Here is a 27,608-nt window from a genome sequence, read left to right on the forward strand (position 1 = left end):
GGTGTCTTCTAATTGAAAATTAGTTTTTGAACAGGTGAACATTTGGCGTATTGATCTAATTCGGTTTATCAACAAAAACATAGTAATTTCTAAGAAATAAGAAATTAAAAGAAAATTACCTTCTATTTGAGTGTAACGCTTAAGAAAAAGCTTTCTTATTTTGAAAATGTTTCAATTTGTTATAATTTAATAGTAGACCCAATCCCAATCATGTCGTTTGAAACATCAAAATTAACCACTCTCATTCCATCATACTAATGGCTTAGAAAGGTAAAATTAAATTATATACAGATAAATAAATAGCCATGGTAGTAACTCGAGAACAACGACAACCATCTGCTAGTTCGAGAGGTGTGTGAGCTACTGATTATATCATTTTAGGAAATTTAAAAATAAAATGTCAATATTTACGCCAGACCATGAAAAATTGAAGTAATTTTTCTATTATTTAGTATATTATGTGGACGTTGTCATGCAAATCTTTTTTCTTGAATTACGTGCTTATAAATTCGAGAAATTTTCAAGTGAAATCTACTTTCTGTGTAATCTAATCCACTATCTTATCTATCAATCTTGTCAAGCAATTTGTATTAATTTATCAATATAATTTTTAAATAAACCAAAACAAGACATTTTATTTTTTATATAAAAAGGTGAATTACTAAAATGCATTTTTGGATCATATACTTGAATATAGTTGTGCTAGGTAAGCGACAATAAGTTTATACAATATGATTTAATTATTTAAAACTGTTACATTTATAATCGAAATTTATTGTTATGTGTTCATAGGTAATTTTTCTTTATATACTCATGAAATGGTTATCTATTATTTTTAAATACAAAGATTTTGCATTCCATTACTTAAACAATGCAAAACTTATTGAAGAAATGTTTAAATTATATATTCATATATTGGTGTTGTGTTTGATAATTTTAATAAATATTACAATGTATAAATTGTGGTCCAAATAAGTGAGGAATTATTTTTCAATCAATTACATATTTAATGTTTTGCTATATCAATATAGAGTAAAAGAGAATTTTGCAAAATGCAACCTCAATATACTTTCAATAATATTATAGGTAGATACTTATAGGCGCCAAATAAAACATTTTTCTGAATGAATTATACAATAATTCATCCAATAATTGTCTCAATATTAACGCAATAGAAAAAATACTGTTTAGAGATTTTTTACTGCGAATTTAGGATCACCTATCAACTTCCGTTTTCAGAAGTGTTTAAAATGAATGAATGGTAAATAAAACTTGTAATCGTCGATAATCATTGAAATTTCTACATACAGATAAATCACTTTTTCAGTTCCAAAAATCGTACTGTAGTTTAAATGATACGTTAAACCATTTAGCTCCTCAATTTAAAAAAATCTATTATTTCTTATGTAAAATTTGGAAAAGAAAATTTACTATGTTTGGCATAATCAACAGCACATGTTATACTAAAGAATATTTTCCATAAAATTATTATATATTATCAGTTTATAATCATAATTTGATGCAATTAATTGCACTAAAAAAATAAGTATTTTTAGCTTACGATATTTTGAGATATGATTTATCCAATATAAATTTCAGCAATCAAAGACACGAGTGCAATAAATGCTCTTGAATCAAAAACATATTTAAGAAATGAAATTACCACAAAATCAGAGGGAACAACGGATGAAAAAACTACGGTTCCAGAAACCACAACAAAATCAGAGACAACTACTGACGCAGAAACCCCAACACATTCACAGGCAACCACTGATGGAGATACCACAACCAAATCAGAAAGAACAACAGAAGAAGAAAACACAACACAATCACAAGGAACCACTGATTCAGAAACCACAACAAAATCAGAGATAACTACCGAGGCAGAAACCACAACACGTTCACGGGGAACCACTGATGGAGAAACTACAACACCATCAGAGAAAACAACAGATGAAGAAACCACAACATACTCGCAAGTAACCACTGATGCTGAAACGACAACCAAATCAGAGGGAACCACTGATGCAAAAAGCACAACAAAATCAGAGGGAACCACAAATGCAGAAACGACAACAATATCTGAGCAAACAACAGATGAAGAAAGCACCACAAAATCAGAGGGAACTACTGATGCAGAAACCACAACAAAATCAGAGGGAACCACTGATGCAGAAACCAAAACAAATTCAGAGGGAACCACTTATGTAGAAAGCACAACAAAATCAGAAGGAACCACAAATACAGAAACGACAACAATATCTGAGCAAACAACAGATGAAGAAAGCACAACAAAATCAGAGGGAACTACTGATGCAGAAACCACAACAAAATCAGAGGGAACCACTGATACAGAAAGCACAACAAAATCAGAGGAAACCACAAATGCAGAAACGACAACAATATCTGAGCAGACAACAGATGAAGAAAGCACAACAAAATCAGAGGGAACTACTGATGCAGAAACCACAACAAAATCAGAGGAAACCACGAACGCAGAAACGACAACAAATTCCCAGTTAACCATTGATGAAGAAACCACAACAAATTCTGAGAGAACAACTGATACTGATAGCACATCAACATCTCCTAGAACTATGACTATAACAACTCCAAAACCATATAGTTTAGGTACAGATAATATAACTTGGCACCCAACTTCCACTGAAAATATAATTATCCATACTGAGGATGGTTATAAAATTGCTGCAACTATAGAAGAATGTGAAATCGAAGAATATGGATTTGCTAATTTTACTACTGGTAAGAATTTTTAACTTTATTTGTAAGAGGAAATCATTAATTTACATTCATTACTTCTCCACTTTCTTTAAATGCAAGAGACAATTTTAATAGCTTGAGTTTAAGACAAAACCATGAAAAGTCATTCTCATTATTTAATAACAAGTTAACATGTACTAGAAAAATTTGTCTATCTTATTTTGCACATTTGAAATGATTCACAATATGACAAATAATCCTATTCAAAGTTAAGTTTTGTGAAAATATTTCCCTTAAATTTATTCTATTAAGCAATACAACTCAAAAGTTATAGAAAATGTCATTTGATAGGTTCATTCGGCACCATAAGAAAATATCTTTTAAAATCTCTAGTTTAAAGAAATTATTTCACACATGAAAAATTTTTTATATTTATTATATATCACCATTTTTATTTTAATAAACTAAAAGTTATACATATCTTTTACTGTATTTGAAAATGTGTTGTAATAACGCAATAGTAAAAATTGTTCAGTAAATATTCGAAAGTTTTTCAATTCACCATTTAATTGTATTACCCTTATTTTTTATGATCTCCAGCCAAGAATAGTAAAATTTATGATCATCTTTTTACCCCCTCACAATTTTTTGGAAACAATTACCCCCTCACAATTTTTTGGAAACAATTATCCTAAACCAAACACTTTACCTATCAGATACTTGCAGATGTGAGCCCATAACAATATTCTTATAAGTTTTGAAACATAGCATCTGGTTTTAAGCAGAAACTGTGGATTAATGTCACCCTTCAAAAACCTTTTGGTTTCTGAACATTCAGATCATGATTGTTCTAACTCTATTTTAGTTTTTGAAAAGATGTCTTTTTATCAATGATATTTGTAGATCTACTGTTTGATGGATTGAATTTAAAAACAAATGGATATTAAATAAGGTTGTATTTTTAATACAATTTACAAATATAATTTTATAAGTTCATCACTTACAGCAGATGGTGTTAAAATACCTAGATCTGTGAATAAAAGTGTTATGTATGAAGGAGGAGTATAATCAACTAGTGGATGTTTTTCTTTTAAGTTACATTTTGCCCTCACTTCAGAAGTATACTTATATTCTTCAGGTAAATCCTGTTGACCTAAAGGGTACAGCCTTGAAAATTTGAAACTTTCAGTCAGTACATAAAAAGGTTTTTTCATTTCTTTTGCACATACTGCCATTGTATAACTACCAACTTTGTTAACTATACCACCACTTTCCACGACACCTTCAGCTCCTACCATAATGAAATTAACTTGTTCCATAATATAGCCTATAGCTGAATCTAATATTAAGGTACAAGGAATACCTTCTGATTTCAAATCTTTTGCCATTCGTGCACCACTATTATCTGGGGCTGATATAGTTACAAACACTTCAAATTTTTTATTTTGTTTATATGCTTTACGCAGAGTTTGCAATACTACCCGCGATCTCGAATGTGTTAAAACTTTTGAACCATCTTCTATGAAATTAGCTGCCAATTTAACAATTTTACCTCTAGCTTCATCCAGCTTATTAATGAAAAGATGTCCTCTATCCAACATAATTGTTTTACACTTTTCGAAATCTCTTGTATCAAGAGCTGCTAAAGTAATGAAACGTAAAAACAGTTCACAACCCGAATTGATAGCTGCAACTGTGTAGTTTGAATTTTTCATTTCTTGAATAGCATTTTTCAAATTAGTTTCCAGTTCTTGCACTGTTTCAGATTTTGAACGCTTGATTATTTCCATTAAAGATCTAATTGCAGCTACTCCAACAGAAACATCTTCATCTTCTTTAATTATTTTACAAAAATACTCCCGAATATCTGTATTCTTTGTCATTGTAATATTTACTTCTATAATGTGAATAGGAAACCCAATTTGGTACTTCAAAACATAACGTTGAATATAATGAATTAAATTAAGTACATTATGGTAATAAAATATCTCAAACCTCATAGATAACATAACCTATTCTTCTTTTTTATCTTATCGTCTGTCTACTTATAATGAGCCTCTCCCTACATATTTCGATCAATTTTTTGATATATTTAATACATTATTATTAATAATCAGATTCTTTATTTGATTAAAAGTAAAACCCATTCATCAAATTATAACTAATAGCACATATATTTTTATCGGAGAAATTTCCAGTTGTAAGAGTAAACTCGAATTTGCCTTCACTGCGATAACGAGAATAATCACTACAGGTAATTAATATTTAAGTTCAAAAAACAACGAAACAACCCGTTAGCTGATCGTATTTATTCACTAGAATATTGAACTAAAGTAATATTAAGAGTTTTGGAATATATAATATATAATAATATACAATTAAATTTTGTTGTGATTGATCTGTAATTCTTGTAGAACTAACGGAAATCGACAAAATGATATCTACTTTCAGGTAAAATTGGTGAAGCTGTATTGATAGCATATTATGTGACTCAACATCCTGCTGTTCTCTACAATCATAATTTATTATACGCTCATTTCAATGGTTCTTCATCAAGTAACTTTACAGTGGTTTTCACAAGAATTGGTAAGTTCTAGAATTAGGCAATAAAGTCAATTTACAAACTTTTACCCTTGCGCCCGCTCTGACTTCCTCGTTCGCATTCAGCATAAATTGAACATATCACGAAATGTGATTTATAAACACAAACATTCGAGTTAAGTTCACGCCGAGTTCGCGCTGAGAGATAGTCAATTTTTATGTTCGAACTGACGTTCCAGCGCCTAGCCAATGATATCCAATCCAATATATTTATTTTTTAAAAGAATGAATCTCTTCTATTGATGAAATCGTATGCCAGACATTTGATTGCATTTTTCTATATCAGTGGTCTCCAAACTTTTCACCTGTGAGCTAGCATAACATATATAAATCTTCAAGAAGTGTCCTTCCTGGGAATACCTGAAGATAGAAAGTACACAAAATGGAAGTAATACAGTTTATTGCTTACAACACAAGCTGAGAAATCTGCATAGATCTCTACAAAACGAGAGTTGACGCATTATATTACAATCAATATGCTTTAAAATCCTGACATCATTGATCAAATTGTTTAAAATTTTGTGAAAATCTGGGGTGCTGTGGGAGATTTAGTTTTTAACTAGAGAAGTGTTTATATTCAAATTGGATAACATTATTCACCCCCCGTTCAAGCTTTTTGAAAAATGACGTTACATCTGAAATCATTCCACCAATGTATATTTTACTTGAAGCTGCAAAAGATCAAGACAGTAAACTTTTCTATTATAGCGGTGAGATAGGCAGGCAGATTGCAGCCATGGCCGATTTTCAATTCTTTAAAACGTTGCAAAATTTGCGTCTGCTGAGCAAACGAACCAAATATAAACCAAGAAATCACCATACTGGAATTCTAATTCTTCTGTTGTGTACTACTTTGACTACTGTTTTCATGACATTTTTCATACTCAAGAGATTTACACACAACGACTGCTGGTATATTTTATGCAATTATAAGACAAACATTTTGGTATACCACTGTCTTTATGACAGACAAAACAATATCAAATTACATATTCTCAATTAATGATATTATTGGCCTATTCATAAAGAAATTCATGGCTCGTTAGGCGAAAGATCGCAGTTCAATCATGTTCATCAAAATTTACCATCTCAATTTTTCTCACAAGTATACAATCAGAGTTGAACACCTCAAAGCTTCTTGAAACCGTTCCTTGGCTAGAACAATATAATTGCGTAGGACGACTATTTTCCATTTCATTGTATGAGATTCGCAACATTATCTTTTTATAATTTTGCTTTTCCATCACAAACATTTAATTTCATATCATGCATTTCGACAACTTTTAGTTTCTACTATTCGATAAACATTTTAATCCATCTTAGACAGAAGAAAGTTATTTAGACAAACTGTCAGGCACAGTAGGCCCGTTTAAACCTGAGCTTGTTCATTTCCATTTGCCATTACTGGATTGGATTACGCAGCTGGTGAGGTTACGGGGCTACTAAACGTTTTACACTACTTTTCGTATGCGAAATATGTCTTATTAGAATTTAATAATTTATAGAAACTCAATAATGTAATAATATAAAATTCGTGTATTCAAGAAAATATAGTATGGCAACTAATAGCTTGACCGCATGTCGGTGGACTTTGTGAGTCCAACGTCAAATTTCGAGGTATTTGACCACAACGATTTATCACTTCTTTGTCCTGTTAACTTTCCCATACGAAAATCATTAATACTAGCTACAGTTAGAGATCTGGTGTAAGAAGCACAAGCAAAAAATATGTCAAATCATTGACCAAATATTATTAGATTCCTGAAAATTATATGTACGAATGAAAAAGGCCAACGCCAAAAGTTATTGAAGGATTATCGATTTTTGTTGAAGATCATAATCATCCACCTCCCAACCATATGTGTTAACCTAACCTAACCATCTCTTTCACAGTCGAAAAGATGTCCTCACCAGTGCATCACCAACACGCAGAGAACCGAGTGGGAGTGAAGTATTAAACTCATTCGCTTTTTAACCATCATGCGGATAATATGAATTAACTCATTATATTGTACTTCTTCTCATTTCCATTTATCTTTTTAGATGTCGGATGAGGATCCCGGTTCCTCTTGAACCCATTTCTTAGATCATCTTTGTCCAAGAGATCTTTTATTCCTTTTGCACCCGGTGCCTTGTTTGGTATATCAATTTCTTTCTTTCTATATTACAGTTCTTTCAATATCAATTGCAAAAGACAGATATGCAAGGAACAATCAATATATCATAAATACACACGGCACTCATACCAAACTAAGAAATGAAAAGTAATGTATATAATATATAAAATTCGGTAAACATCTGTCAGCCTACGTGGACTTATCATCTCCACTGTTTACCAATAAAAACATTGAATCGTAAACACATATGCATTTCTATTGTCCGAAGCTGTCGGAAGGCGTATGTACATAATTTCTTCGATATATTCCTGCCAGTTTGCGATAAGCATTGATGTGGCTTGGTGAGATTATTTTAATTCATAAATTTCTTTAAATAGAAATATGGTGTTCTTTAGATCATGGGCGAATGAAGAAATTGCACAGTGTTGTGAGAATAAAGACAGGTATGAGTGTATAATAAAGATTTAGATATACAAACACAGCAAGTGATTTTAAATATATTCGAATGTTTAAAAAAGGAAAATATTCACCAATCTGATAATGCAATCATAATAAGGATTGCTGAATTAACTAGAGAAAATGAATTTACTACAGAATTAAAAACTGTGCAGCTGATAATCATGAAGATATGATAGCAGAATTATTTGAAAAGTGGTTTAATGTACAGCTTTTACCTAACATTCCACCACAATCAGTAATCGTTATGGACAACGTATTCTACCACTCGAGGCAACTTCATAACATACCAAATAGTAGTAGTAATAAAGCTCAAATTTTAGCATTTATGTCTGAAGAGAATATTCCTATTGCTGTCAGTGATCGTAAACAAACAATTGCTTACTATTATTGAAGGTCTAAAAGAAATTTATTATATTGACAAGCTGTGGAAAGAACAGGGTCATACTCACCCTACTATTGCATATTTAACACTATAGAGTTAATATGGGCAAACGTAAAATCAGAATTACGAAAATGTAATAGAAATAAAGTTCTAGCAGCAGAACGCCAAGAGCTTTGGGAAAACTGTGTTGAACACGTTATCAAAGAAGAATATGAGTATGTGGTATCACCCTCTTTACAACCCTTCTTAATTCAATCAAATGATGACTATAGTTCAGACGATTCTGGTTACCATTATTATTTATAAAGAAACTTTGGAATTGAAATATTTTTTTTTGTTTTATTTGCAAAGAATTTATATTCCTTTGCTTTAAAATTTCGTTTTCCAGAGAAAAAACGAATGGAGTAGAAAAAGGGCTCAGTTCACGTTTCGTATCCTGTTTAAACCAAACTCCTTACATATAGGTATATTTTACTCGTCTATTTACGTTTTATAATTTAATATTCAGTTGTAGCAAGTATTCAGTTGTAGGTATAATAATGATTTTTTTCCAAGTAAGACTACAATTAAGTACATCTGTCCAAATAACGGCGTATAATGCCGTCTAATTTATAATGATTCGATTACCTTTTAACGAATATTTTGACGCATAAGAATATAAGTAAATTTATAAAATGAGGTATTTATGGTAGATCAAACAAAATTGTCGGCAATCTGCAATTGATATTGGAAGAACTATACTTTCCTAATCTCCGTTCGTTATTCTATCTCACTAAATGTTTACTTAGGTGTTTAATTTTTATTTATTTGCTGCATTTGTTATCGTAGGTACAATGCAATAAATAATCACTTCTTGCACTTGTAGTTTGTAGATATTAGTATTCTCATTTATTATAGGCGAACCGATAACTACGACTACGACAGAAGCAACAACAACGACGCAATTCCTACCGACGCCCAGTGTAACCGACTCATATGAATTAGTTGTTCATTTAACTGGACTGGATCCATTTGAATACAGACATTTAGATGTATTGATCGCATTTAAGGAAATGATTGCAAGCATGGCTTGCGAGTATTGCCAGAATAATAATATTGAACTGATAGATGCTATAACGTGAGTTTGAAAAATTCTTGTACTTATTTTCGATCTCTTTGAATAGGTTATTATAATGTAAAACACGGTTATCGAACTTCATGTGCCGTATGTAAGTAAGTTTCAATTGATGTGGTATACAAATTAAAAACACTTTTTTTTTTATTTACTTTTAATTAACAAAGCAACTTACGCTTGGTTTATGCAACCAAACTTTCTTGGTAGTAATTTTTTTATTTATGCAGTAAATTAAAGATAATTATAAATTACTGGTTAACCAATAGAAATTCCCTGTATGGCGCATGGGTCCTTTTTATCATACAGCTTTTATATCAGTTTTGAAAATAAAACACCACGGCGGAAATCGGCGCAATACCGTGAATAATATTTCCATAACCAAAAAACAAGGATGTTATAAACAAAACAATACCGCAAATACAGACTGACCTAAATTATTCTGTGCTCATAACCTCACAGAATTAAGGAATTAAACTAAGAAGTTAAAAGTTGGCGAAAAGTTTAATTTAAACTTACTGTTAATTTTCTGCATGAAATGCAAGTACCATTTCAGTGTCTTCCAACTAGTAATTTGATTTATTAATTTATTTCACTCTAGGCTTCACAATTGGTGTCTGTCCCACTAGAATAATTATAAGTTAATACTGTCCGTTTTGCTTAACTCAACCTTCTTATATACATGCGCCGGGCGTTAAGATTATTCGAAAAATATTGAGAAAGAAGAAGAAGAAGATTGATAAGACTTCCAGAAACTTTAGTGCAACTTTCTATTCATTATTAGTGACGCTGCACATAGATGGCGTTCAATAAAATATTAATTGTTCACTTCACGCAATATTGGTATGTAGCTCGATATTTTGAAGGTCCATTTTCTTTTATGACATTTCTTGAATTTGGTAGCTTATTTGTGCTTATATGTACTTATTATGAAAATATTTTTGGCTTTCCTATCATTTACAATTATGTTAAAGCAAAAAATGTGTTTAAATGGAAGTACAAAATAGTACATATTTGATACAAATGTGACGATATCACACTTATAATCATTCTATTGTACTTATACGTAATGATAATAGGGGCTAATAAAATAATATTGTTAGTTACAATTGATCCAAGAGCTATCTATAATTATCAGTTATAATCTGGTTTTTCCCAAGTTCTTCCCAAAAACAGTGCTCAACCAGATAACAACTTCATAAATAAAAATATAAAAAGTATTGAAATAAAATACATTTAACAAGGTTTAATACCTGTAGATTCTTAAATGCGGTTAGATTGGATAAAAATATTTGATTGTCTTCAAAATGCTTTAACAGGGTTACTTAAGATATTCCTTTAAATAAAAAACATACAATATTCTGACAGCTAGGTGAATTATTTTTTGGGCGAGATAGAAAATATATTAATTATCGGAAAATGGATTGGTCTGTATTTCTGTGTTCAACCAGTGTTCCGGATATTATATTAAGATATTTGGAATACTTAGAAGGTTAATTAATGTCAGACCTCCAACATATTTGGATTATTTAAAGCAAGGGAAGGAAATCATTAGAATTCAAGTTCAGACAAAGAGAGCGAATTTATTTGATTTTATTTAGAATCGAGAGTATTTGTGAATGTCAGTTAATACGATTATTATTTACTACTAATAAAAGCTGCAATAATATCTGAAATGCTATTTAAACATTTTATATTACAAGGTGTTCCAGAACACAGAAATGTCAGCATTTTTGCCTGTGAGCTTATATCTGTGTTTGTTTCTTCTTGTTGAAAGTTTGTCAGTTTGTTGAAAGTTGACTCACAAACATTTGTCAGAGAAAACATTCACAAAATCTTCACATTTTCAATTAAATTTGGAAATTTATTGTCTTAGGAAACCTTCATGGTTAGTTAGTTCATAGTTCGTAGATTTGGACAGCCGTGAAGCTGTTGAGCATATATGCCTTCAGATAGGCCCGTCGTGCCCCACTTGACGTCATTAAAGTCCGTTGACCTTTGAGAAGCTGATCAGGTGCTTTGGCTTGAACCCTTTGATGTTGTTAGGTAGGTTGTGGGGTTTGCCCAAGTGTTTAAACCGCGCCCGTGTGAGTGCAGGGCACTCGCAGATAACGTGGTCTGCAGTTTCGTCCTCCTCCATGTACCAGCGGCACTCCGGAACCTCCGTGATGCCCATGGTGTGAAGGTGATGTCCTAGATGGCAGTGTCCGGCTAGAAATCCGGTCACTAGTCTGATTTCGCGCCTAATTAGCTGGAGCACGAGCGGAGTCCGTCTTTATGGACCTTGCTTGACTCATGCCAGGCGTCTCCATTCATCTCTTTCGAGATCGCCTTGCGAAAGGCTATTGAGAGACGCTTTTAGCCACACCAAGGATGAGTTCTAGGCCCATTGGTGAGTTCGCTGATCCCAGTCTGGCGAGTGAGTCCGCTTCGTCGTTGCCTTTCTGCCCGAGCCAAACAAGCTGGATCTTGCTGCCATCACACACCAGATTTTGAAGGACTTTCTTACACTACATTACTAGCCTAGAGCATACGTTTTCGGCTGTTATAGCTTGTCTAGCAGCTCTGCTGTCTGAGCAGATCGAGATTACTATGTTCCTGTGGCGTTGACTGTGTATTGCGCGTCCGCATTCCATCATAGCGAATACCTCGGCTTGGAAGACGGTAGGGTGTTCCCCAAGCGAAAAAAATAGGCTTATTTTGGGGTGTCCCTCGCAGAAACATGCACCTGCCAATCCATTCCTCCTAGAACCGTCTATGGCCAGGTGGCTCCATTGTTCAATACAGCGGGCTTGAAGTTACCATTCCATTGCTCGGGGTCAGTGATGTGTGCCTATTATCAACGGTCGAAGGCGTCATTTGGTTGCTGACAGATTTTTGCATGGCCAATTGGTCCAGTCCGCAGTTCTTTATGTGTGTTCAGCCTGTAGGCTGTTCTCATTGCTTCGAATTGTATCGCAAGATCCAGGGGTGGAAGGTCTAGTAAGACCTCAAAAGCCCTAGTTGGGGCCGTACGCATGGATCCTGTGATGCTGAGGCACACAAGGCGCTGGACTCATCGCCCCATATGTGAGAAGAGGTTTGACCATTGAGGTATAAATCCAGTGGTGGGTCTACGGTGAAAGGTCAACATATTCACTCTATTTATAGAGCAGATGGTGAGGTCAATCACTGATTGGCCTCGATTGCAAAAGAACATGGGGAAACTCCCTTGGTTGACGACTTCTAGGTCCACGGATAACAGGAAGTCGGTTAGTGAGCGTCCTCTGGGGTTCTCATCCTTTCTTCTCCACAGGCCATGGTGTGAATTGGAGTCACAGCCTATGAGAAGGGGGAGCCCCATTTTTTCTCGTTCTCAGGAGGAGGAGATTCAGTTTCCATGGTGAAGTATGCTGAGCAGAGTATCATGTCTTCCCTCGCGACCTTTTTCTCTATGGGAATCTTGACCACTGCCAGGTTTCTGGTACAAAGCCCTGGATGCGTGCCCCCAGCTTGACCCAGTCAGCTGACCGTGGATCTAAGGGTCCAGGGTTCTTGGATTAGAGCCACGTTCGCTGAGTCCCTTGCACACAAAGGCAGCTCACGGCCAGCAGAAGGTTCGAGCGACCCACCGACTTGACGTAGCCGGCACCAGGCCCTGCTGCAGATCCAATTTTTCTTCCTTTTGGCGCCAAATCGCTGTTCAATTGGTGTCGAGCCAGGGGTTCTAAGCCTTTTGGTTTGTTTGTGGGCCCCCGGGTTGGAAGCCCTAGCAAGGGGAGGTTTGAGGATCAGGGCCGCTTTGGGACCCGAGACTGTAAAGCCCTAAGTCGCCTCGGCAGCCCCGGCTTTCCTTCGTCTTTTTTTTCACTCCACACTAATGTTGCGGCATTTGAGTTGGGTCTTGCCAAAGACATCGGTCGTTAGGAATCCTTTTCTTTTCATTTTATGAATAAGCTGAAATAGTTCTGTATCTTCCTGCATAGCAATAGTTCATTTTTTAAGTTTTAAGGCTTTATTGCTTGTTGATAAGAGCAAGAAAAGGAACATCTTCCATATAACTGGGGCCTGTCAAGGCACCCGTCGTGTGCATGAGCTCTTCCTCACATATAAGAGATCACAACGCACACAAATATAAATATAGTACTCTCAACACACCATTTACAGTGTACTCACATTATTTATCTTATTTTTATTTAAACAATCAATTTCTTTATTCATAGTTTTTTTCCAAAATTGACTTTCTTCTTATTCTAACGCCTCTTCAAAGAACGAGGTACATTTTTACTACAAAAATTTACAAAGATACTACTTTTGTATACAACATAATCATTAAACTCCTGTGGGATATATTTCGGTCGCTCAGATTCACGAGCTAATTCATTTGAAGATCCACATGATCTCTTTTTACTAAGATATAATCAGGTGACTCATTATCAGGATTTTCAATTTTCAAATCATTCTTATATTATCACATTCAAATTCATCTTTATCCAAACCTATCCATTTTACATTCTCTTCCACAATATGTACGTGTCTAGCAACAATTATTTAAAAGCACTCGGTCCGAACTTCACTATACCCAATTAAAATACCCCTCAGCCTTTAGTCCATTTAGAATTTAATTTCTGTTCTGGTTTTCTAACAAAAACTACCGCATAAGCGCAAATTTGAAAATTGGGTTTTTTACCAAAAAATATTTCATAAGGTCTTTCTTTCAATAGTATTAGTTAACGTTCGATTCTTTAAATAAGTTGCTGTATAAATTATTTCAGGTCAATATCTCTTATGTACGTTTACTTCGTCTAATAAACTTGCGCCATGTTCATAATCGTTCTATTAAAACGTACTGATACATTTAATTAATTTATAACTATTCCTCTTTCTTTTACAAAACCGTAAATCTTACTTTTCAAATATTCCATGCCATTATAACATCTCAAAAATTTGACCCTTACACGTTTTACATTTCATAAAGTAAGTATTCCTTGGAATACCATTTTACAGCTGATTTTATGTCAAAACATCTCAATATTTATAATTCACATGGTCCAACAAACGGAGCCATTTTTCTTCTTCGCTCATATTATTTATATTTTTATTTGCTACATTTACTCAAGAACAATTATTCATCTCCCTTTTCATAAAATATAAGCCATTATTTTTGATGACTACTATTGTTATAGTTCTTCCAATATCAATTGCAGAAGACAGTTAAGCGAGGAACAATCAATATTTCATAAATACTCACGGTGTCAAAATTTTTCATCTCCACTGTTTACCCATGCAAACATCAAATCGTAAACATAAATGCTTTTCTATTGGCCGAAACTGTCAGAGGCAGAGAGAAGGCATATTTACACAATTTCTTCGAATTGTTCATACCAGACAGTCTGCTATAAGCAGTGGGGTCGTTTGGTAAGATTCATTTAATTCATAAATTTCTTTAAATAAATAGAAATAAGGCGTTTTTTAGATCATGGGCGAATGAAGACAATGAAATTATCCAATGTAGTGACAATAAAGACAGGTATGAATTTAATAACAAACAGCAAGTTATTTTAAATATATTCAAATGTTTAAAAAAGGAAATTATTCAGCAATCTGATAATGCAATCAAAATAAGAATTGCTGAATTAACTGGAGCAAATAAATTTTCCATTTATCGAGTAGTCACCAAAAGGGGTTGTTGTGGATCATTCCCAGAACCGAAAAACATGTAAAAAAAAACTAAAATTAATTGACAAACCTACTCAAGATTTTATAGTAGGACAATTTATAGTTTATATAAGGAGAGCAGATTATCCAGAATACAATTAGTTTAAAAACATTGCGTCAAGTTTTGTCAGCATGTGGTTTTAAACACAAAATACTGAATAAACGGATGGCAATAATCGAATCGTCAAGAATAGTTCGATGGCGACAAGATTATTTGCGTCCGATAAAAGACTACCGAAGTTGTAAGCTTCTAATAGACACATAATTTATCTAAATAAATAGTAAAAATTGCTGTTTGAATGGGCCATGTTCTGAAGGGAAACGCATTATAATTGTATACGATGGAAACAAAGACGGTTTCGTGCCTAATGCTTTATTAATATCTGCTAATAAAACTGTGCAGCTGATTATTATGAAAATATAACAGAAGAATTATTTCGAAAGTGATTTAATGAACTACCTCCTAACTATTCTATATTTAACCCTATAGAGTTAATGTAGGTAAACGTAAAATCAGAATTAGGAAAATCCGTCAGAACTGAGTGAAGAAGTAGTAGAACTCGTAAACAAAGTTCGGGCAGCAGACCGCCAAGAGCTTTGGAAAAACTGTGTTAAGCATGTTATCAAAGAAGATGATAGGTATGTGGTATCACCCTCTTTACAACCCATCATAATTCAATCAAATGATGACTCTAGTTCAAACGATTCTGATTACAATTTATTATTATTTATAAAGATAATTTGGAATTGAAATGTTTTTTTTCTTTTGTTTTATTTGCAAAGAATTTATTTTGATTTATGATTTTTGCATTGAAATTTCGTTTACTAGAAACAAAAACCGAATGGGGTACAAAAAGGGCTTAGTTCATGTCTGGTACCCTATTTAAACCAAACTGCCTTACAGATAGGTACATTTTACTCGTCTATTTACGTTTTATAATTTAATATTTAGTTGTAGCAAGTTAACGAGGTATAATAATGCTTTTTTTCCAAGTAAGACTACAATTAAATGCATCTGTCTAAATTCGATTACCTTTTGACGAATACTTTGTCGCATAAGATAAGTATACATAATTTTAAAAGTATTCATAAAAATAAGCGTCTGTAAATGGTTTCATCTTACGCACTACAATGACGATTACATAATAAAATACTTTGGTAGTGATATCCTTTCAGTTCCATTCAAAAGAAATGAATTCTTTGAACTGGACAATTCTCAGATATGTATTTTTCGGGTATTTGATTTTAAACTATAAACTTTTGCAACGTTGTATGATGTTTATGTAGCTTATATGTTTTGTATCCATTCACATTTCCACGACATGTCAAAAACAAAGATTGCCTTTCGTTTTTACCTTACAAAGAAAAATCTTAATCCCACTCAGCTTGGAGTTCTCCGGTTTCCTCTCAGAGTTTCCCTTTTTGCTTTTTGAATGTACACTAGGAATATTAGGATTTAATTGTCCACAAAATTTTATAATCATATACCCAATGTAGATTTTAAATCTAATCAAAACTCATGGACCGGAACAATATTCCACAAAATAATTTCAAAACTTAAAATGCGTACTACTAACACGAACGGAAGGATAGATGACAGTGATTTGCGTATTGGGACTGCCCAAGGCCTCTTCCCCAAATCATAGGACGGTATACTTTCATTAATACCACACAATCCAATTTAGTGACGTCAGAAATTACAGCAAGTGTGTAAATAGCTATCATACGAAAGCTTTCATCTTGGTAATATTGTCAAGAACAATGGTCATATTAAATCCAAATTGGATTGAAAAGTCTCATATCGAAAATTATTTTTGAGGTAATAGATTGTTTGATTGTACAAATTAACGATACGTTTGAAGATCTCAAGGTATTAAATTTAAGCCTTAAGACAGAATTAAATGTATTATATAAAAATGGGTGAAGATAGATTGTTATCGCTAGAACTAATGTCAATTGGAAAGGCATACTATTCTCACTGAAACAAAAGGAAGAGTTTTCTAACCATGTTATTACTTTTGTGAAAAAATCGTATTTTTATAAAGAAGGCTGTTTGTTTTTTACCGATTTTAAACAAATTTTAGGCGAAAATTGGACCCACTGCCGAAAAAAAAACCCGTCTTTGCGGGCTTGCGCTTTTATATATTATTATCACCTCGTAGTGCATGCTTAAAGCAAAAATCCACGCAATGCCACTGAATCCAATTGATATTTCTTTAAACTTAAGAACCTACTCACATTTTATTCACCTAATAGAATGAGGTTTACATTAAATATACCACATTATTTATTGTTATGTTGCTTGTCTTCAGTTTATTATATTATAGTGAGATAATGTCGTGTAATTTGTGATGCCAGAAGACAGTCTGACAGATTTGGTTAAGAATGTTTTGTGGAAGAGTCCTTGGGGACTACCAACAAAACCATAGCGTCTCAACATATGCTTATACGAAAAACATTATACTACTATTATGTATTGCATAGTGAGCATGGCAGCTAGTATACACAGCGACTGACCGCGCGCATTTTTACCAGACACGTTAGCTAACCAAGCACACACCTACTACACTGCTGAATATAACAATCTACGAAAAATATTTCCATTATGTATGATATAGGTATTGTTGATGAAACAAAATACTAAACTAAAATTTGTATTGGTTGTTTTTATCATAATATCTTAGTATGAAGTTACTAATTTTGTTGTACAATAGGGTCATACAAAATTGTATTGCGGACGTCCGCGGGCCGTGTAGTTAGTATCTCTGATTTGAGGGATAAAATAAATCAAGCATATTAGACGGAAATTATTAAAAGAGCCTGTCCACGAAATATATTAACACTTCCGTGACCGTACTCTTATCTATGAGGTGCCACCGACACGCCTTCTGTGTCCTATCTTCTAAGAATTATTTCGGGTTGGGGATTCCCGGATAACGCAGATAATGATTTGTTATAGGTCCGGTCATTTAGTCTACTTGTAGTAATACAAGTTGTACGTGGTTTTTTATTTTCGTGAATCTGTGATGTAAAAAGTTTGAGTAAGTGAAAAGTATTTTCATAGTTGTTGAAATCACACGTGTTGATTTTAACGAAATAGTAGGACAATATTTGACGACCATTTTGTTGGCTATGGAGGATTTCTGTGAACCATCTACCTCGAAAAAGAGAAAACCTGTTAAACTAACTGACGAAGAGTAGTTAAGAGCTCTGGAAGATTCGGATGATGAGTTCGAATTAACTCAAAGGAGTCAATCTAGTGATGAGTGATGAGTTATTAAGTGATTAAGAAGAAACTATGGCACAATATGTTGATAATCAGCAACAGGTGGATGTTGCCCCAGGACAAACTTGGCCAACAGGGCACCAAGAAGAGAACACATGCCATTTGTAAGAGTACCAGGTTTGAAAATTAATGTTGAAAATAAGGTGTCTGTTGAATATTTTAACATTCTCGCCACGGACGAATTGTATGAATTCATTATAGAGAACACAAACAGTTATGCAGTTGATATTCTTGCACGTAGTGAAGGACCACCAAGTCGCATTACACAGTAGAAAGATGTTACTAGAGGAGAGTTGAAACGTTTTCGGACTTTCATTTCACATGTGTACGATAAAACTAAACATACTTAACGATTATTGGAAAACCAACTCTCTATTTCAAATTCCAATATTTGGGAAAATTATGAGCAGAAATCGATTTCTTTTGATTCTTCGTGCCTTACACTTTAGTAATAATGACAATCAACAAATCAATATGGATAAAATTACGCCATTGATTAATTTCTTTAACAAAGAATGAAAGATGTATACAAACCACATAATAAATGTCCATCGATGAATCCAATGGTTTTGTAGAGAGGTAGACTTAATTTTCGCCAGTATGTCAAGGGAAAACGCCACAAATACGGTATAAAATTATTTATGTTGGCAGAAACCGGAACTGTACATAATATTTTGGTATACGGAGGTTCCACTGACCAAAATGTAGGCGGAAGAAAACATGTTCAAAAGGTGGTATTAAAGCTTATGGAGGATAAAATTAATCGAATTATCTAAAAAACTGTTGCAAATCAACACTTATTTGACTGAACTTTACGACCAAAACGTGTTGGAACTCCTTTAACTGTTACAAACAGACAATTAGCGGTTGGTGAAAGTAATTGCGAGTATTTACAGGTTGGAACATGTGTATGTAAGCGGAAAGATCGTAAGCAGGTTTTCGCAATTTTTACGGTGTTTGGAGGCGACTTGGTACCAACTGTTTCCAAGAGAGGTAGGGAGCAACTGAAACCACAGCTAATTAACGAATATAATCAGCTTAAGAGTGGTATAGATCATTGTGATCAGTTCATTAGTTATTACAGTTGTGAACACAAAACTCTTCGCTGGTACAAAAAGCTGGGTGTTCACATAATTTGTTATGTTGATAAATGCATATATTATGCATAATCAACAACATATTTTGCACCAACGAAGCTAAATCTTTACGACCTCAGATTATCTGTAATAATAAGTCTATTAGATCCTCTGCCAGAAGCAAATCGCAGACAACCTGCATTATTTCATTTGCCAGACCATTGCTCAAAAGACATAAAGGATAATACAAAAAGGCGCAGATGTAAGAACTGCTGGCAAACCCGTAATGTGCGAAAAGCATCACTATATTTTTGTCCTCAATGTCCTGAAGAACCCGGTTGTGTTTAACACCCTGTTTTAGAGTTAGCCACCAAAAGTTGTAGATTTTATGGAATGTTTTATTATTATCCTTGATTGCTCAAATATACCTATAATTCATAATACCAAGTGTTTTTATTAGTTTACTGAAAAACTCTGAAGGTCACGTTAGGCGTGTCGGTGACACATTCCATCAGATATCATACTGGGTGCCTTGAACACGACTCCCGTGTTCATAATTTTTTTGTCAATTTATGGAAAAAAATTGTTTTACATTAGTCTATTTGTACAAACAAAACCATATAACAACATAAAATTCATATTTTGGTAATCACTGCATGGCACACAGGTTGAAATCTCTATGAGCTCATGGCAGTGAAAGTGTTAACAAGATCAGAACTTCGCTTTAGTTTTTACATTGATGGAATTATATATTTTCGATAATTACCATTTGAAATCAGACATTTTTTGATTTAATGACCCCTATTATCATTACTATACAATAGAATGTTAACAAGTGAGGTATATCGTTTCTAAAATTTCCAAATTTCATACCTGTGATATAAATAGTTTTCGAGAATTATGAAATGTTCATACTTGAGACAAATAACACTCTTTAAAGAAGAGTTTCGAGCCGGGAACTTTTCAGTTCACATGACATTGTTGTAAATAAGTATTGCCATTTGAGAAATTTACTTCTTAGTGACAAGATTTCTATATGAACTTTCTATTTCACTATTATTTTTCATAATTTTTATATGTCAGGTGCAACTTCTCCAAATTCTGTATAATATTCAGATTATGTTTGACTATATCTGTCCATAATAATCAGTGCAAAAGGAATATGTTGCCGCTAGCCAGAGGACATGGAAGTACAGCAAATTTGTGTAGCTTTCAGTTACCATATGATATCCAACTAAAACAGACATATCATTTCATTCATAAATCCTAAGAAGAGCGATCTGTTATGAAACTCATGATGTTTTAAATTGGTATCAATGCCTCACTATAAACTTGATTTGATGTCTTTCATTTAAATTAGTCAGTTGCTTTTATTTAAAAAAAAATCGATACGACGCTTACAATAATTATTGAATCTAGTGTACGTTTTCTCTACCTGGAGCACAAAACGTTGCGAGTGTTAATAATTATTATAGCTAAATATATTGCAACCTGACAACATTAACTAATTACTGCTAGTTGTTTATAATGATTTCAGATCCAGATTTTCCAATGCTTAAAGGATCTATTAGTAGATGTTCTTGCATTCAACTAGGTTTATTATTAGTTAAAAATTGAAAAATCAACATTTGTTACACTGGATTTCAGTTTTTATGAGTACTTTAGCAGAATGGTGAAAGTTTTTATGGGGTTATGAAAAGAAATAAACATGTTTATATTTAATTACTAAATTACTTTAGTCTTTACCCTTCAACATTTTATTTAGAGAAGTGAGCGTCCTATGTAGCCACTTACGAATAGATCAGAATTGGAAAAATAATCATACGTTCAGTTTGTTTCAAAACTAAGTATATAGATTACATGAGTGTTTTTTAACCTTCCTAGACACGCTATCTTTTTACAAGTTAAGAATTGTAAGAAACTGAAAAGAGAATTTTTTAATGTTTAATTACAAAATTATTTGCGTTAAAAAAAGGAACCACTTTTTGAAAGCTATTAAAAAATAAATATATTGCCTTCTGTTATTTTTTAATGTTATGTGTCATACACTTGAATGATGTTTTACCCAAGATTCCTAATGCACTTTTTCAAAATTCGCAAAAATTAAATTTCGTTTAATTATACATGGTATATTTCAGTACAAACAACGTGAAAATTATAGGAATTTTACAATGTACCAATGGTTGGCCCACTTGTAATCCTTGTGTTGAAGTTAGATTCGCTTTGCCCATAAATATGAAAGAAAATATTTTTTGGAATGGCTACCAATTAAATTCGACTCATCTCCAAATCATGTGGGAGAGATATTCACAAAAATATCTCGGTATGGGTATAGCTTCGTGTGAACAGGAAAATATAAATAATTGGATTAAATGGAATATTGTTTGGATTTCATGTATTACAGGATTGATTCTGTTATTTCTACTGATACTAAGATATGCCTTTAACAAAATGGCCAAAAATGCTGCGTAAGTAATCGTACCTTTAGATATTTATGGAAGTGTTTATTTAAATTTAGAATATTAAATTCGTATAACTCAAAATATAACAATAAAAACGACACTAGACATACATTTTTATATAAATTTGAGTATTATGTATTATATTATCTCGGAAACGACTTGTACAATTATTATACATTTTTATGCCCAAGGGTCTTGTGATATAAGGTCGGTATTATGGTGGTACCTTCATTGTTATCAGATCTCTCTTTTTTCCGAAAAAATAATTTGCTATTATTTTTGCTATGCTATTTCAAATGGATCGCCCTAAAATTTTGTGTTTTTAGAAATCCTTAAGAAACACTGACTATTTTTATGTAATATTTTCTCTACCTAAATGCCATAATTTCGGAGTTTATGTGCTAATACAAATCTCGTAACAAGGTCTAGTGTCAGTAAGTAAGTAAAAAGTTTAACAAAACTGGTTAAAAAAATTATTCATCTAAATCATGGCGCAGAACACCTGATACAACTGAAGACAGATCTTTAAATGTTTATGTCATGTTAGAAGTATATCCACATTTGTGAAATAGAAAAATTACGAATTTTAGAAAACATACAGTAAACGCGATTACTGCAGATGCTCAAAATGTTATATTAAGTTTACAACATTATGAAAATTAAATACCTTGTATATTTTGAATTCATTGAATAGTACTCTAGTTTTTAACCACAGTTCATAAAGGTTCCCTATACCTGTCTCTAACCGTTTTGAAGAATTGACACTATATTGAAAATAATGTTATTTTTCTCATAAGTAATATTTGATCAGAGCGCCTTATGTTGATTATAGACATTAAATATACTAGAATTACTAATTAATCAATTCGTATTTTCAATTCGTATTTTCAAACCATCAGTAATGTTGGAATACTATAAACAACACACGTGTCTCTATAGAAAGTTATACATAGGATGGGGAAGTACATGCAGTTGTTTATGAGACACGTCTGCCTGTCGTGTAGGTGGTATTATGCTGGACATCTGCCGTAGTAGTATCGGTAAACCAGAGACAGATCAACTACTTTTCTTCTATGCTATAAGCTTTCCAAGTTTTTGGTCAACTCTGAATCGCCTATAGGTCGAATTAACTTCCTGATAAGCTTGGATGCCGAGCTCCAAATGTGCGATCAATACTCCAAAGATGGACGAATCTGCGCCTTATAGAGGATTAGAAGCTGTTGCGGAGTATATAGCTTTTTAGTGAGGGCTCCAAGCTTTTGTGAAGATATTGCTCCCAACCTCAACATCCTGCAAGCGAATTTGTGGTGATGGTGATATTTAATGTCGAAACAGGACCAAATCCTGAAGTAGTTGCAGCTTTCTTTGTAAAAACAGCAGCCTGAGTTGTTGCTACATTAAACTCGATCAGATTATTTTCACTTCAGTTCAGAATGTTTTCACAATCTGAAGGTGGTAACCTGTCGGTGGATCCGCTCTATTTTCGGAAACTTTAAGCCAACTTAAGACAACACACGCCTCTGGTGACACCCTCACTTCCAATTATGAACCATTTATCAGGTATAACAAGCCGTATTCACAGATAATGCGCAATAAAAATTTCTGTTAATATACAAGGTACCTCTAATATATTGAAATATAATTACTACTCTCACCTATATCGTTACAAATTCTATTTCGGATGCGGTAGATCATGTTTCTATTTATTTTCTATTTAAAAAGATTTTAGACATTCCAATAATTTGTTTTTTCAATAGGAGATCCAACAGAGAGTTTAGTGATCAAACTCGGATTTCAGCAAATGAAGAAAAAACGTACGACATTGAATTAACTCAGCATTATCTACAAGACATGCCAAAATTATTTGACAATGCATATTCGATGTACAATCCCGATGTTGGTGTATCAAATTTTGGATTTGACGGTAAGCATTTCAATATATTAAAAATTTAGCGGCACATAATTTTTTTAACATGACCTTTTATATCTCTTTCAAAGCTCTGAATTGAATAAAAACAAAAGTCCATGTCATTGTTAATTATATATTGAGTTGAATAAAATTATATCGAGGCAACTTACACATTAATTTTTATGATACATTGGTGGAATTACACTGCACTACAAAATTAACGCATAATTCTATAAATAAGTTTTTAAAATTCTTAATAAGATTCTCTTGGGATAATATGTATTATGTACCACCATCATTTCTCGAAAATATAATAAATAATAAAATAAATTAACTATTTGAAATAATTAACCCCTATTTATTATCGCGAAAGTTGACTTTGTTTATCATTCAAAAGTTTTTCTATGCATGGATTCTCATTCAAATACTCGAAATTATATTCGAGTGATAGTAGACAATTTTTAAATTTAGTTTTTAAAGCCACCATAGACGAGAACCCTTTATGGTACGAGATGCAAAATGTTTTCAAGCTTCTGTTACTAAACTTCCGTATTCAAATCACCGTTCAAACCAAAATTTATCGAGTTTTTTTTTTTAAAAGGTATCCGAAAGCATGCGAAGAGATGACAAAAGTATGTAGAGTATGACGGAGACCAACTAAAAAAGCTGTAGAGAACTTCAGCTCTGTAACTATAATGTTTTATAACAAAATTACGCTTTATATTTGAACCACTCCCGTTTCTTAGGTGTTTTTATCATCGATAGTTTTCTCGTTTCTATGTTTGTGAACTAGTTCTACAAATTTGATACTGTTTCTAAGATTATCCAAATTTTATGAATAAATGTATATTTTGATATTTCATATTTTTTAGTGTTTTAGATTAAAAGTAAGTGAACAATATTAAAAATGTATAATATTTTTTATGATTTATTCCAATGCCGTATGTATTGAAATGATTTGAAAGTTGTTGAAAAAGTCGTTGTACATAATGGTGGGGAAAGCTGTAAAATAAATAAATAAAATGTTTGGAAGAATCTGGTTACTGTTTATATGGGACAGATATGTTATTATTTAAAAAGGAGATTGAGAAATCAACGATATGGCAAAAGAAATTAAAATGCATAAACAAACAAGAAATCTATCAATTATAAAAGAGACCTAAGCAATTTGAGCATAATTTATAATTCTATTTTGTAAATGTTGATGTGAATGAATTGCTTCTTATTCGTAAAAGGAATATGAAAACTGAGAATAAGTTTTTATGGTTAAAATCGATTTTATTTTAATATTCACGTGGAAGGGTGTCTATTGATTATTATTATTACAGTTGTCATTGTCAGATTATATTCTAATAAAAAGCAAAATTAGCCCAAAACATCAAAAATATTTTCTATAAAAAATATATTAGTTAAGAGACCCAAAATGAAAATCAAGTATTCACGAAATTATATGAAAAGGTTTAATAGTTGAGGAATTGACATTCTTGTCAAAATATCATTCACTATTACTACAATGCCACTATTCTTTCCTGGTATCGGTTCTCTACTAGTATACAGCAAGACATTTATTCCATTCCAAGTTTCCATTTTGTATTGGAATTAGCAGTCCTTCCGGGTAAAACAACAATTTAGTCAACTCGTCTGTTTAATCGTCGAACTGATCGCCAAAAAATTTATCCAATTTTTCAATAATTTGATTGTGTACATTGACTGGCATTTCAAGACGTTCCATATTGTGCTATTTAAACGACACAGTTTTCAAATGTTTTGCTTCATTCAGCCTTATAAACATACTAACCATTATCAGTGGCAGTGAGTAAAATGGGATTTTCCACAATTGTGTGGTGCGTACACCTTTGGCTTCTTTTTACTATGTGCATTTTGTCACAAATTTACCCATCTTACTTCGTTCCCATCGCCAAAAACGTGCGTACAAGCACAGGAAGCTCGAAATCTTAAGAACAAAATTATTAACAGGATTGATGATTGTGACAGTACACAGGAGCATTGTTTCAGGCTCTTACTGATGTTATGGGACCTACAATCTTCCAGTGTATATCAAATAAGTTTAAATGCAAAACCTATTACATATTTTTTGGCTTTCAAATAAGTCCCAACACTAAAAATATTGGGAAATAATATTTTTCTATATCAAATACTTTATATAAAAATGTGTATTCCCCCTACTCTGGTTACTGCTTAATATTTGATGTATACAGGAAATTGAAGTTTATCATTGTATTTTCATCCATTTGATCCTATTTCTGCTTGCTTTAATGGAAGCTCGTTTAGGATCTCAAGGAGGGGTAGTACTACACTAATGAACATGTCGTTCCTACAAACAGTTCATGTGGTAACACATACGTTTCTAAAGTATTGACCAGCTGTAAAAATATTTTCCTGAATCACAACCAATTTCTATGGCGATCATTACTATAACGACAAATATCATGAATAATCATCAAATGACCTATTAATATTCCGCCTAGTTTTGATCCCTTTGATAATCTGGGTACCCAGTTGCGGATCGATGAGCAGTAAGTTCTACTTCTACCAACCTTCTTTACACTGTATCTTGATTTAATGCTCCAATTAAACCTCTGTTTTTTATTGTTGCATTGCGGTGCTTTGTGAACAAACAACTTTGTGATTTTTACATTCGTAATAATTATTTGTTATCATTCTATGGCTATCATGTTGGTGCTCTGAATACAGTGTCACTTGCGGCTGGTTTTACTTCATAAGTGCTATGTTAGAACTACATTCCTTGACCTAATTATTCCCATTCTCATGGGCATATTGGATCATTTATGAGTCTGACATTTTACTGAATGTATAAACTCACTACTTTGTTAATATTGGAAAATATGTCGTTTTTTATATACTCAACACATGAAAGATTTGAATTGCAAAGTGTATTATTATTATATTTTTTTCCAGATTTTGAGCCAGTGCACATAGAAAGCATTGTAAGTGACGATGAAGATGATGCAGAAGTAAGCTGTGCATAATTTAGATTTAAGCGAATATGTAGAAAATTGTAATATTTTATAAGAGTATATATAATCGTTAACCATTAGTGACATTATTTTATTTATGAAGTTCATGGGGCTACCGTTTTTCAGCTCAACAAACTTCAATTAATTTACTATGTAAGCCTCAAACCTCAAGGAAATTGTAATTCAAATAATTTACCTATTCGAACACATAATTAGAATCCACCCAAGTAATGTAATTTTTGTAAAAGAATAGGGCATACTATAAATGGATGTCTAGCACGTTAGACAATCTCAAAACTTAGCTCCAGGTTTATTCAGACCGAACCAAACCCCAAATTCACAAAATCAAATACCTAGACTAAAATTCTCAACAGAAACCGAACTCGCAATTTTAAAATAACCAGCTAAATCAAAATCGTCCTTCAGTAATTGGACCAAATCCAAATTTTGGACCTCAGGGACAATTGAGAAATCAACCCAACATGAATTTCAATCAACAAAGAACTTTTCATTTTAACAGAAATCAAGATTTTCATAACAGTTTCAATTATGATAATAGCCAAAGCTATCATAGTAATCCAAATAAATTCTCTGAAAATGCACTCGACTATCAAGAATATTACCAAGAAATTAATCCCAATGTTCCTGACTATTATACAGTTAACAGTTAATTTGAGGAAAACTATTATACTGCTGATAGTGATTCAAATTTTGATAATGATGTATCAGTTTGTAATATAAATGAATACGAAAATTTCAGATATACCGAACAAGACTATTTCAGTCAC

The 27,608-nt window shown here is 32.7% G+C and overlaps 2 protein-coding genes across 2 annotated transcripts; one reads left to right on the forward strand and one right to left on the reverse strand.

Moving 5' to 3' along the window:
* The first annotated feature begins 341 nt into the window (after positions 1-341).
* On the forward strand, positions 342-26,900 carry LOC130453169 (serine-rich adhesin for platelets-like). The gene is made up of 7 exons (XM_056792779.1): positions 342-706; positions 1,600-2,763; positions 5,173-5,307; positions 9,178-9,397; positions 21,589-21,918; positions 23,670-23,836; positions 26,762-26,900. The coding sequence occupies exons 1-7, from the start codon at positions 667-669 to the stop codon at positions 26,830-26,832; spliced, it is 2,127 nt and encodes a 708-aa protein (XP_056648757.1). The 5' UTR covers positions 342-666; the 3' UTR covers positions 26,833-26,900.
* Positions 3,664-4,949, reverse strand: LOC130453170 (translation initiation factor eIF-2B subunit alpha). Its single transcript, XM_056792780.1, has one exon. It carries the CDS (start codon positions 4,728-4,730, stop codon positions 3,693-3,695), a length of 1,038 nt encoding a protein of 345 aa, XP_056648758.1. The 5' UTR covers positions 4,731-4,949; the 3' UTR covers positions 3,664-3,692.
* Positions 26,901-27,608: the final 708 nt, after the last annotated feature.

Source organism: Diorhabda sublineata, chromosome 2 (genome assembly GCF_026230105.1).
Source record: "Diorhabda sublineata isolate icDioSubl1.1 chromosome 2, icDioSubl1.1, whole genome shotgun sequence".
NCBI lineage: Eukaryota > Metazoa > Arthropoda > Insecta > Coleoptera > Chrysomelidae > Diorhabda > Diorhabda sublineata.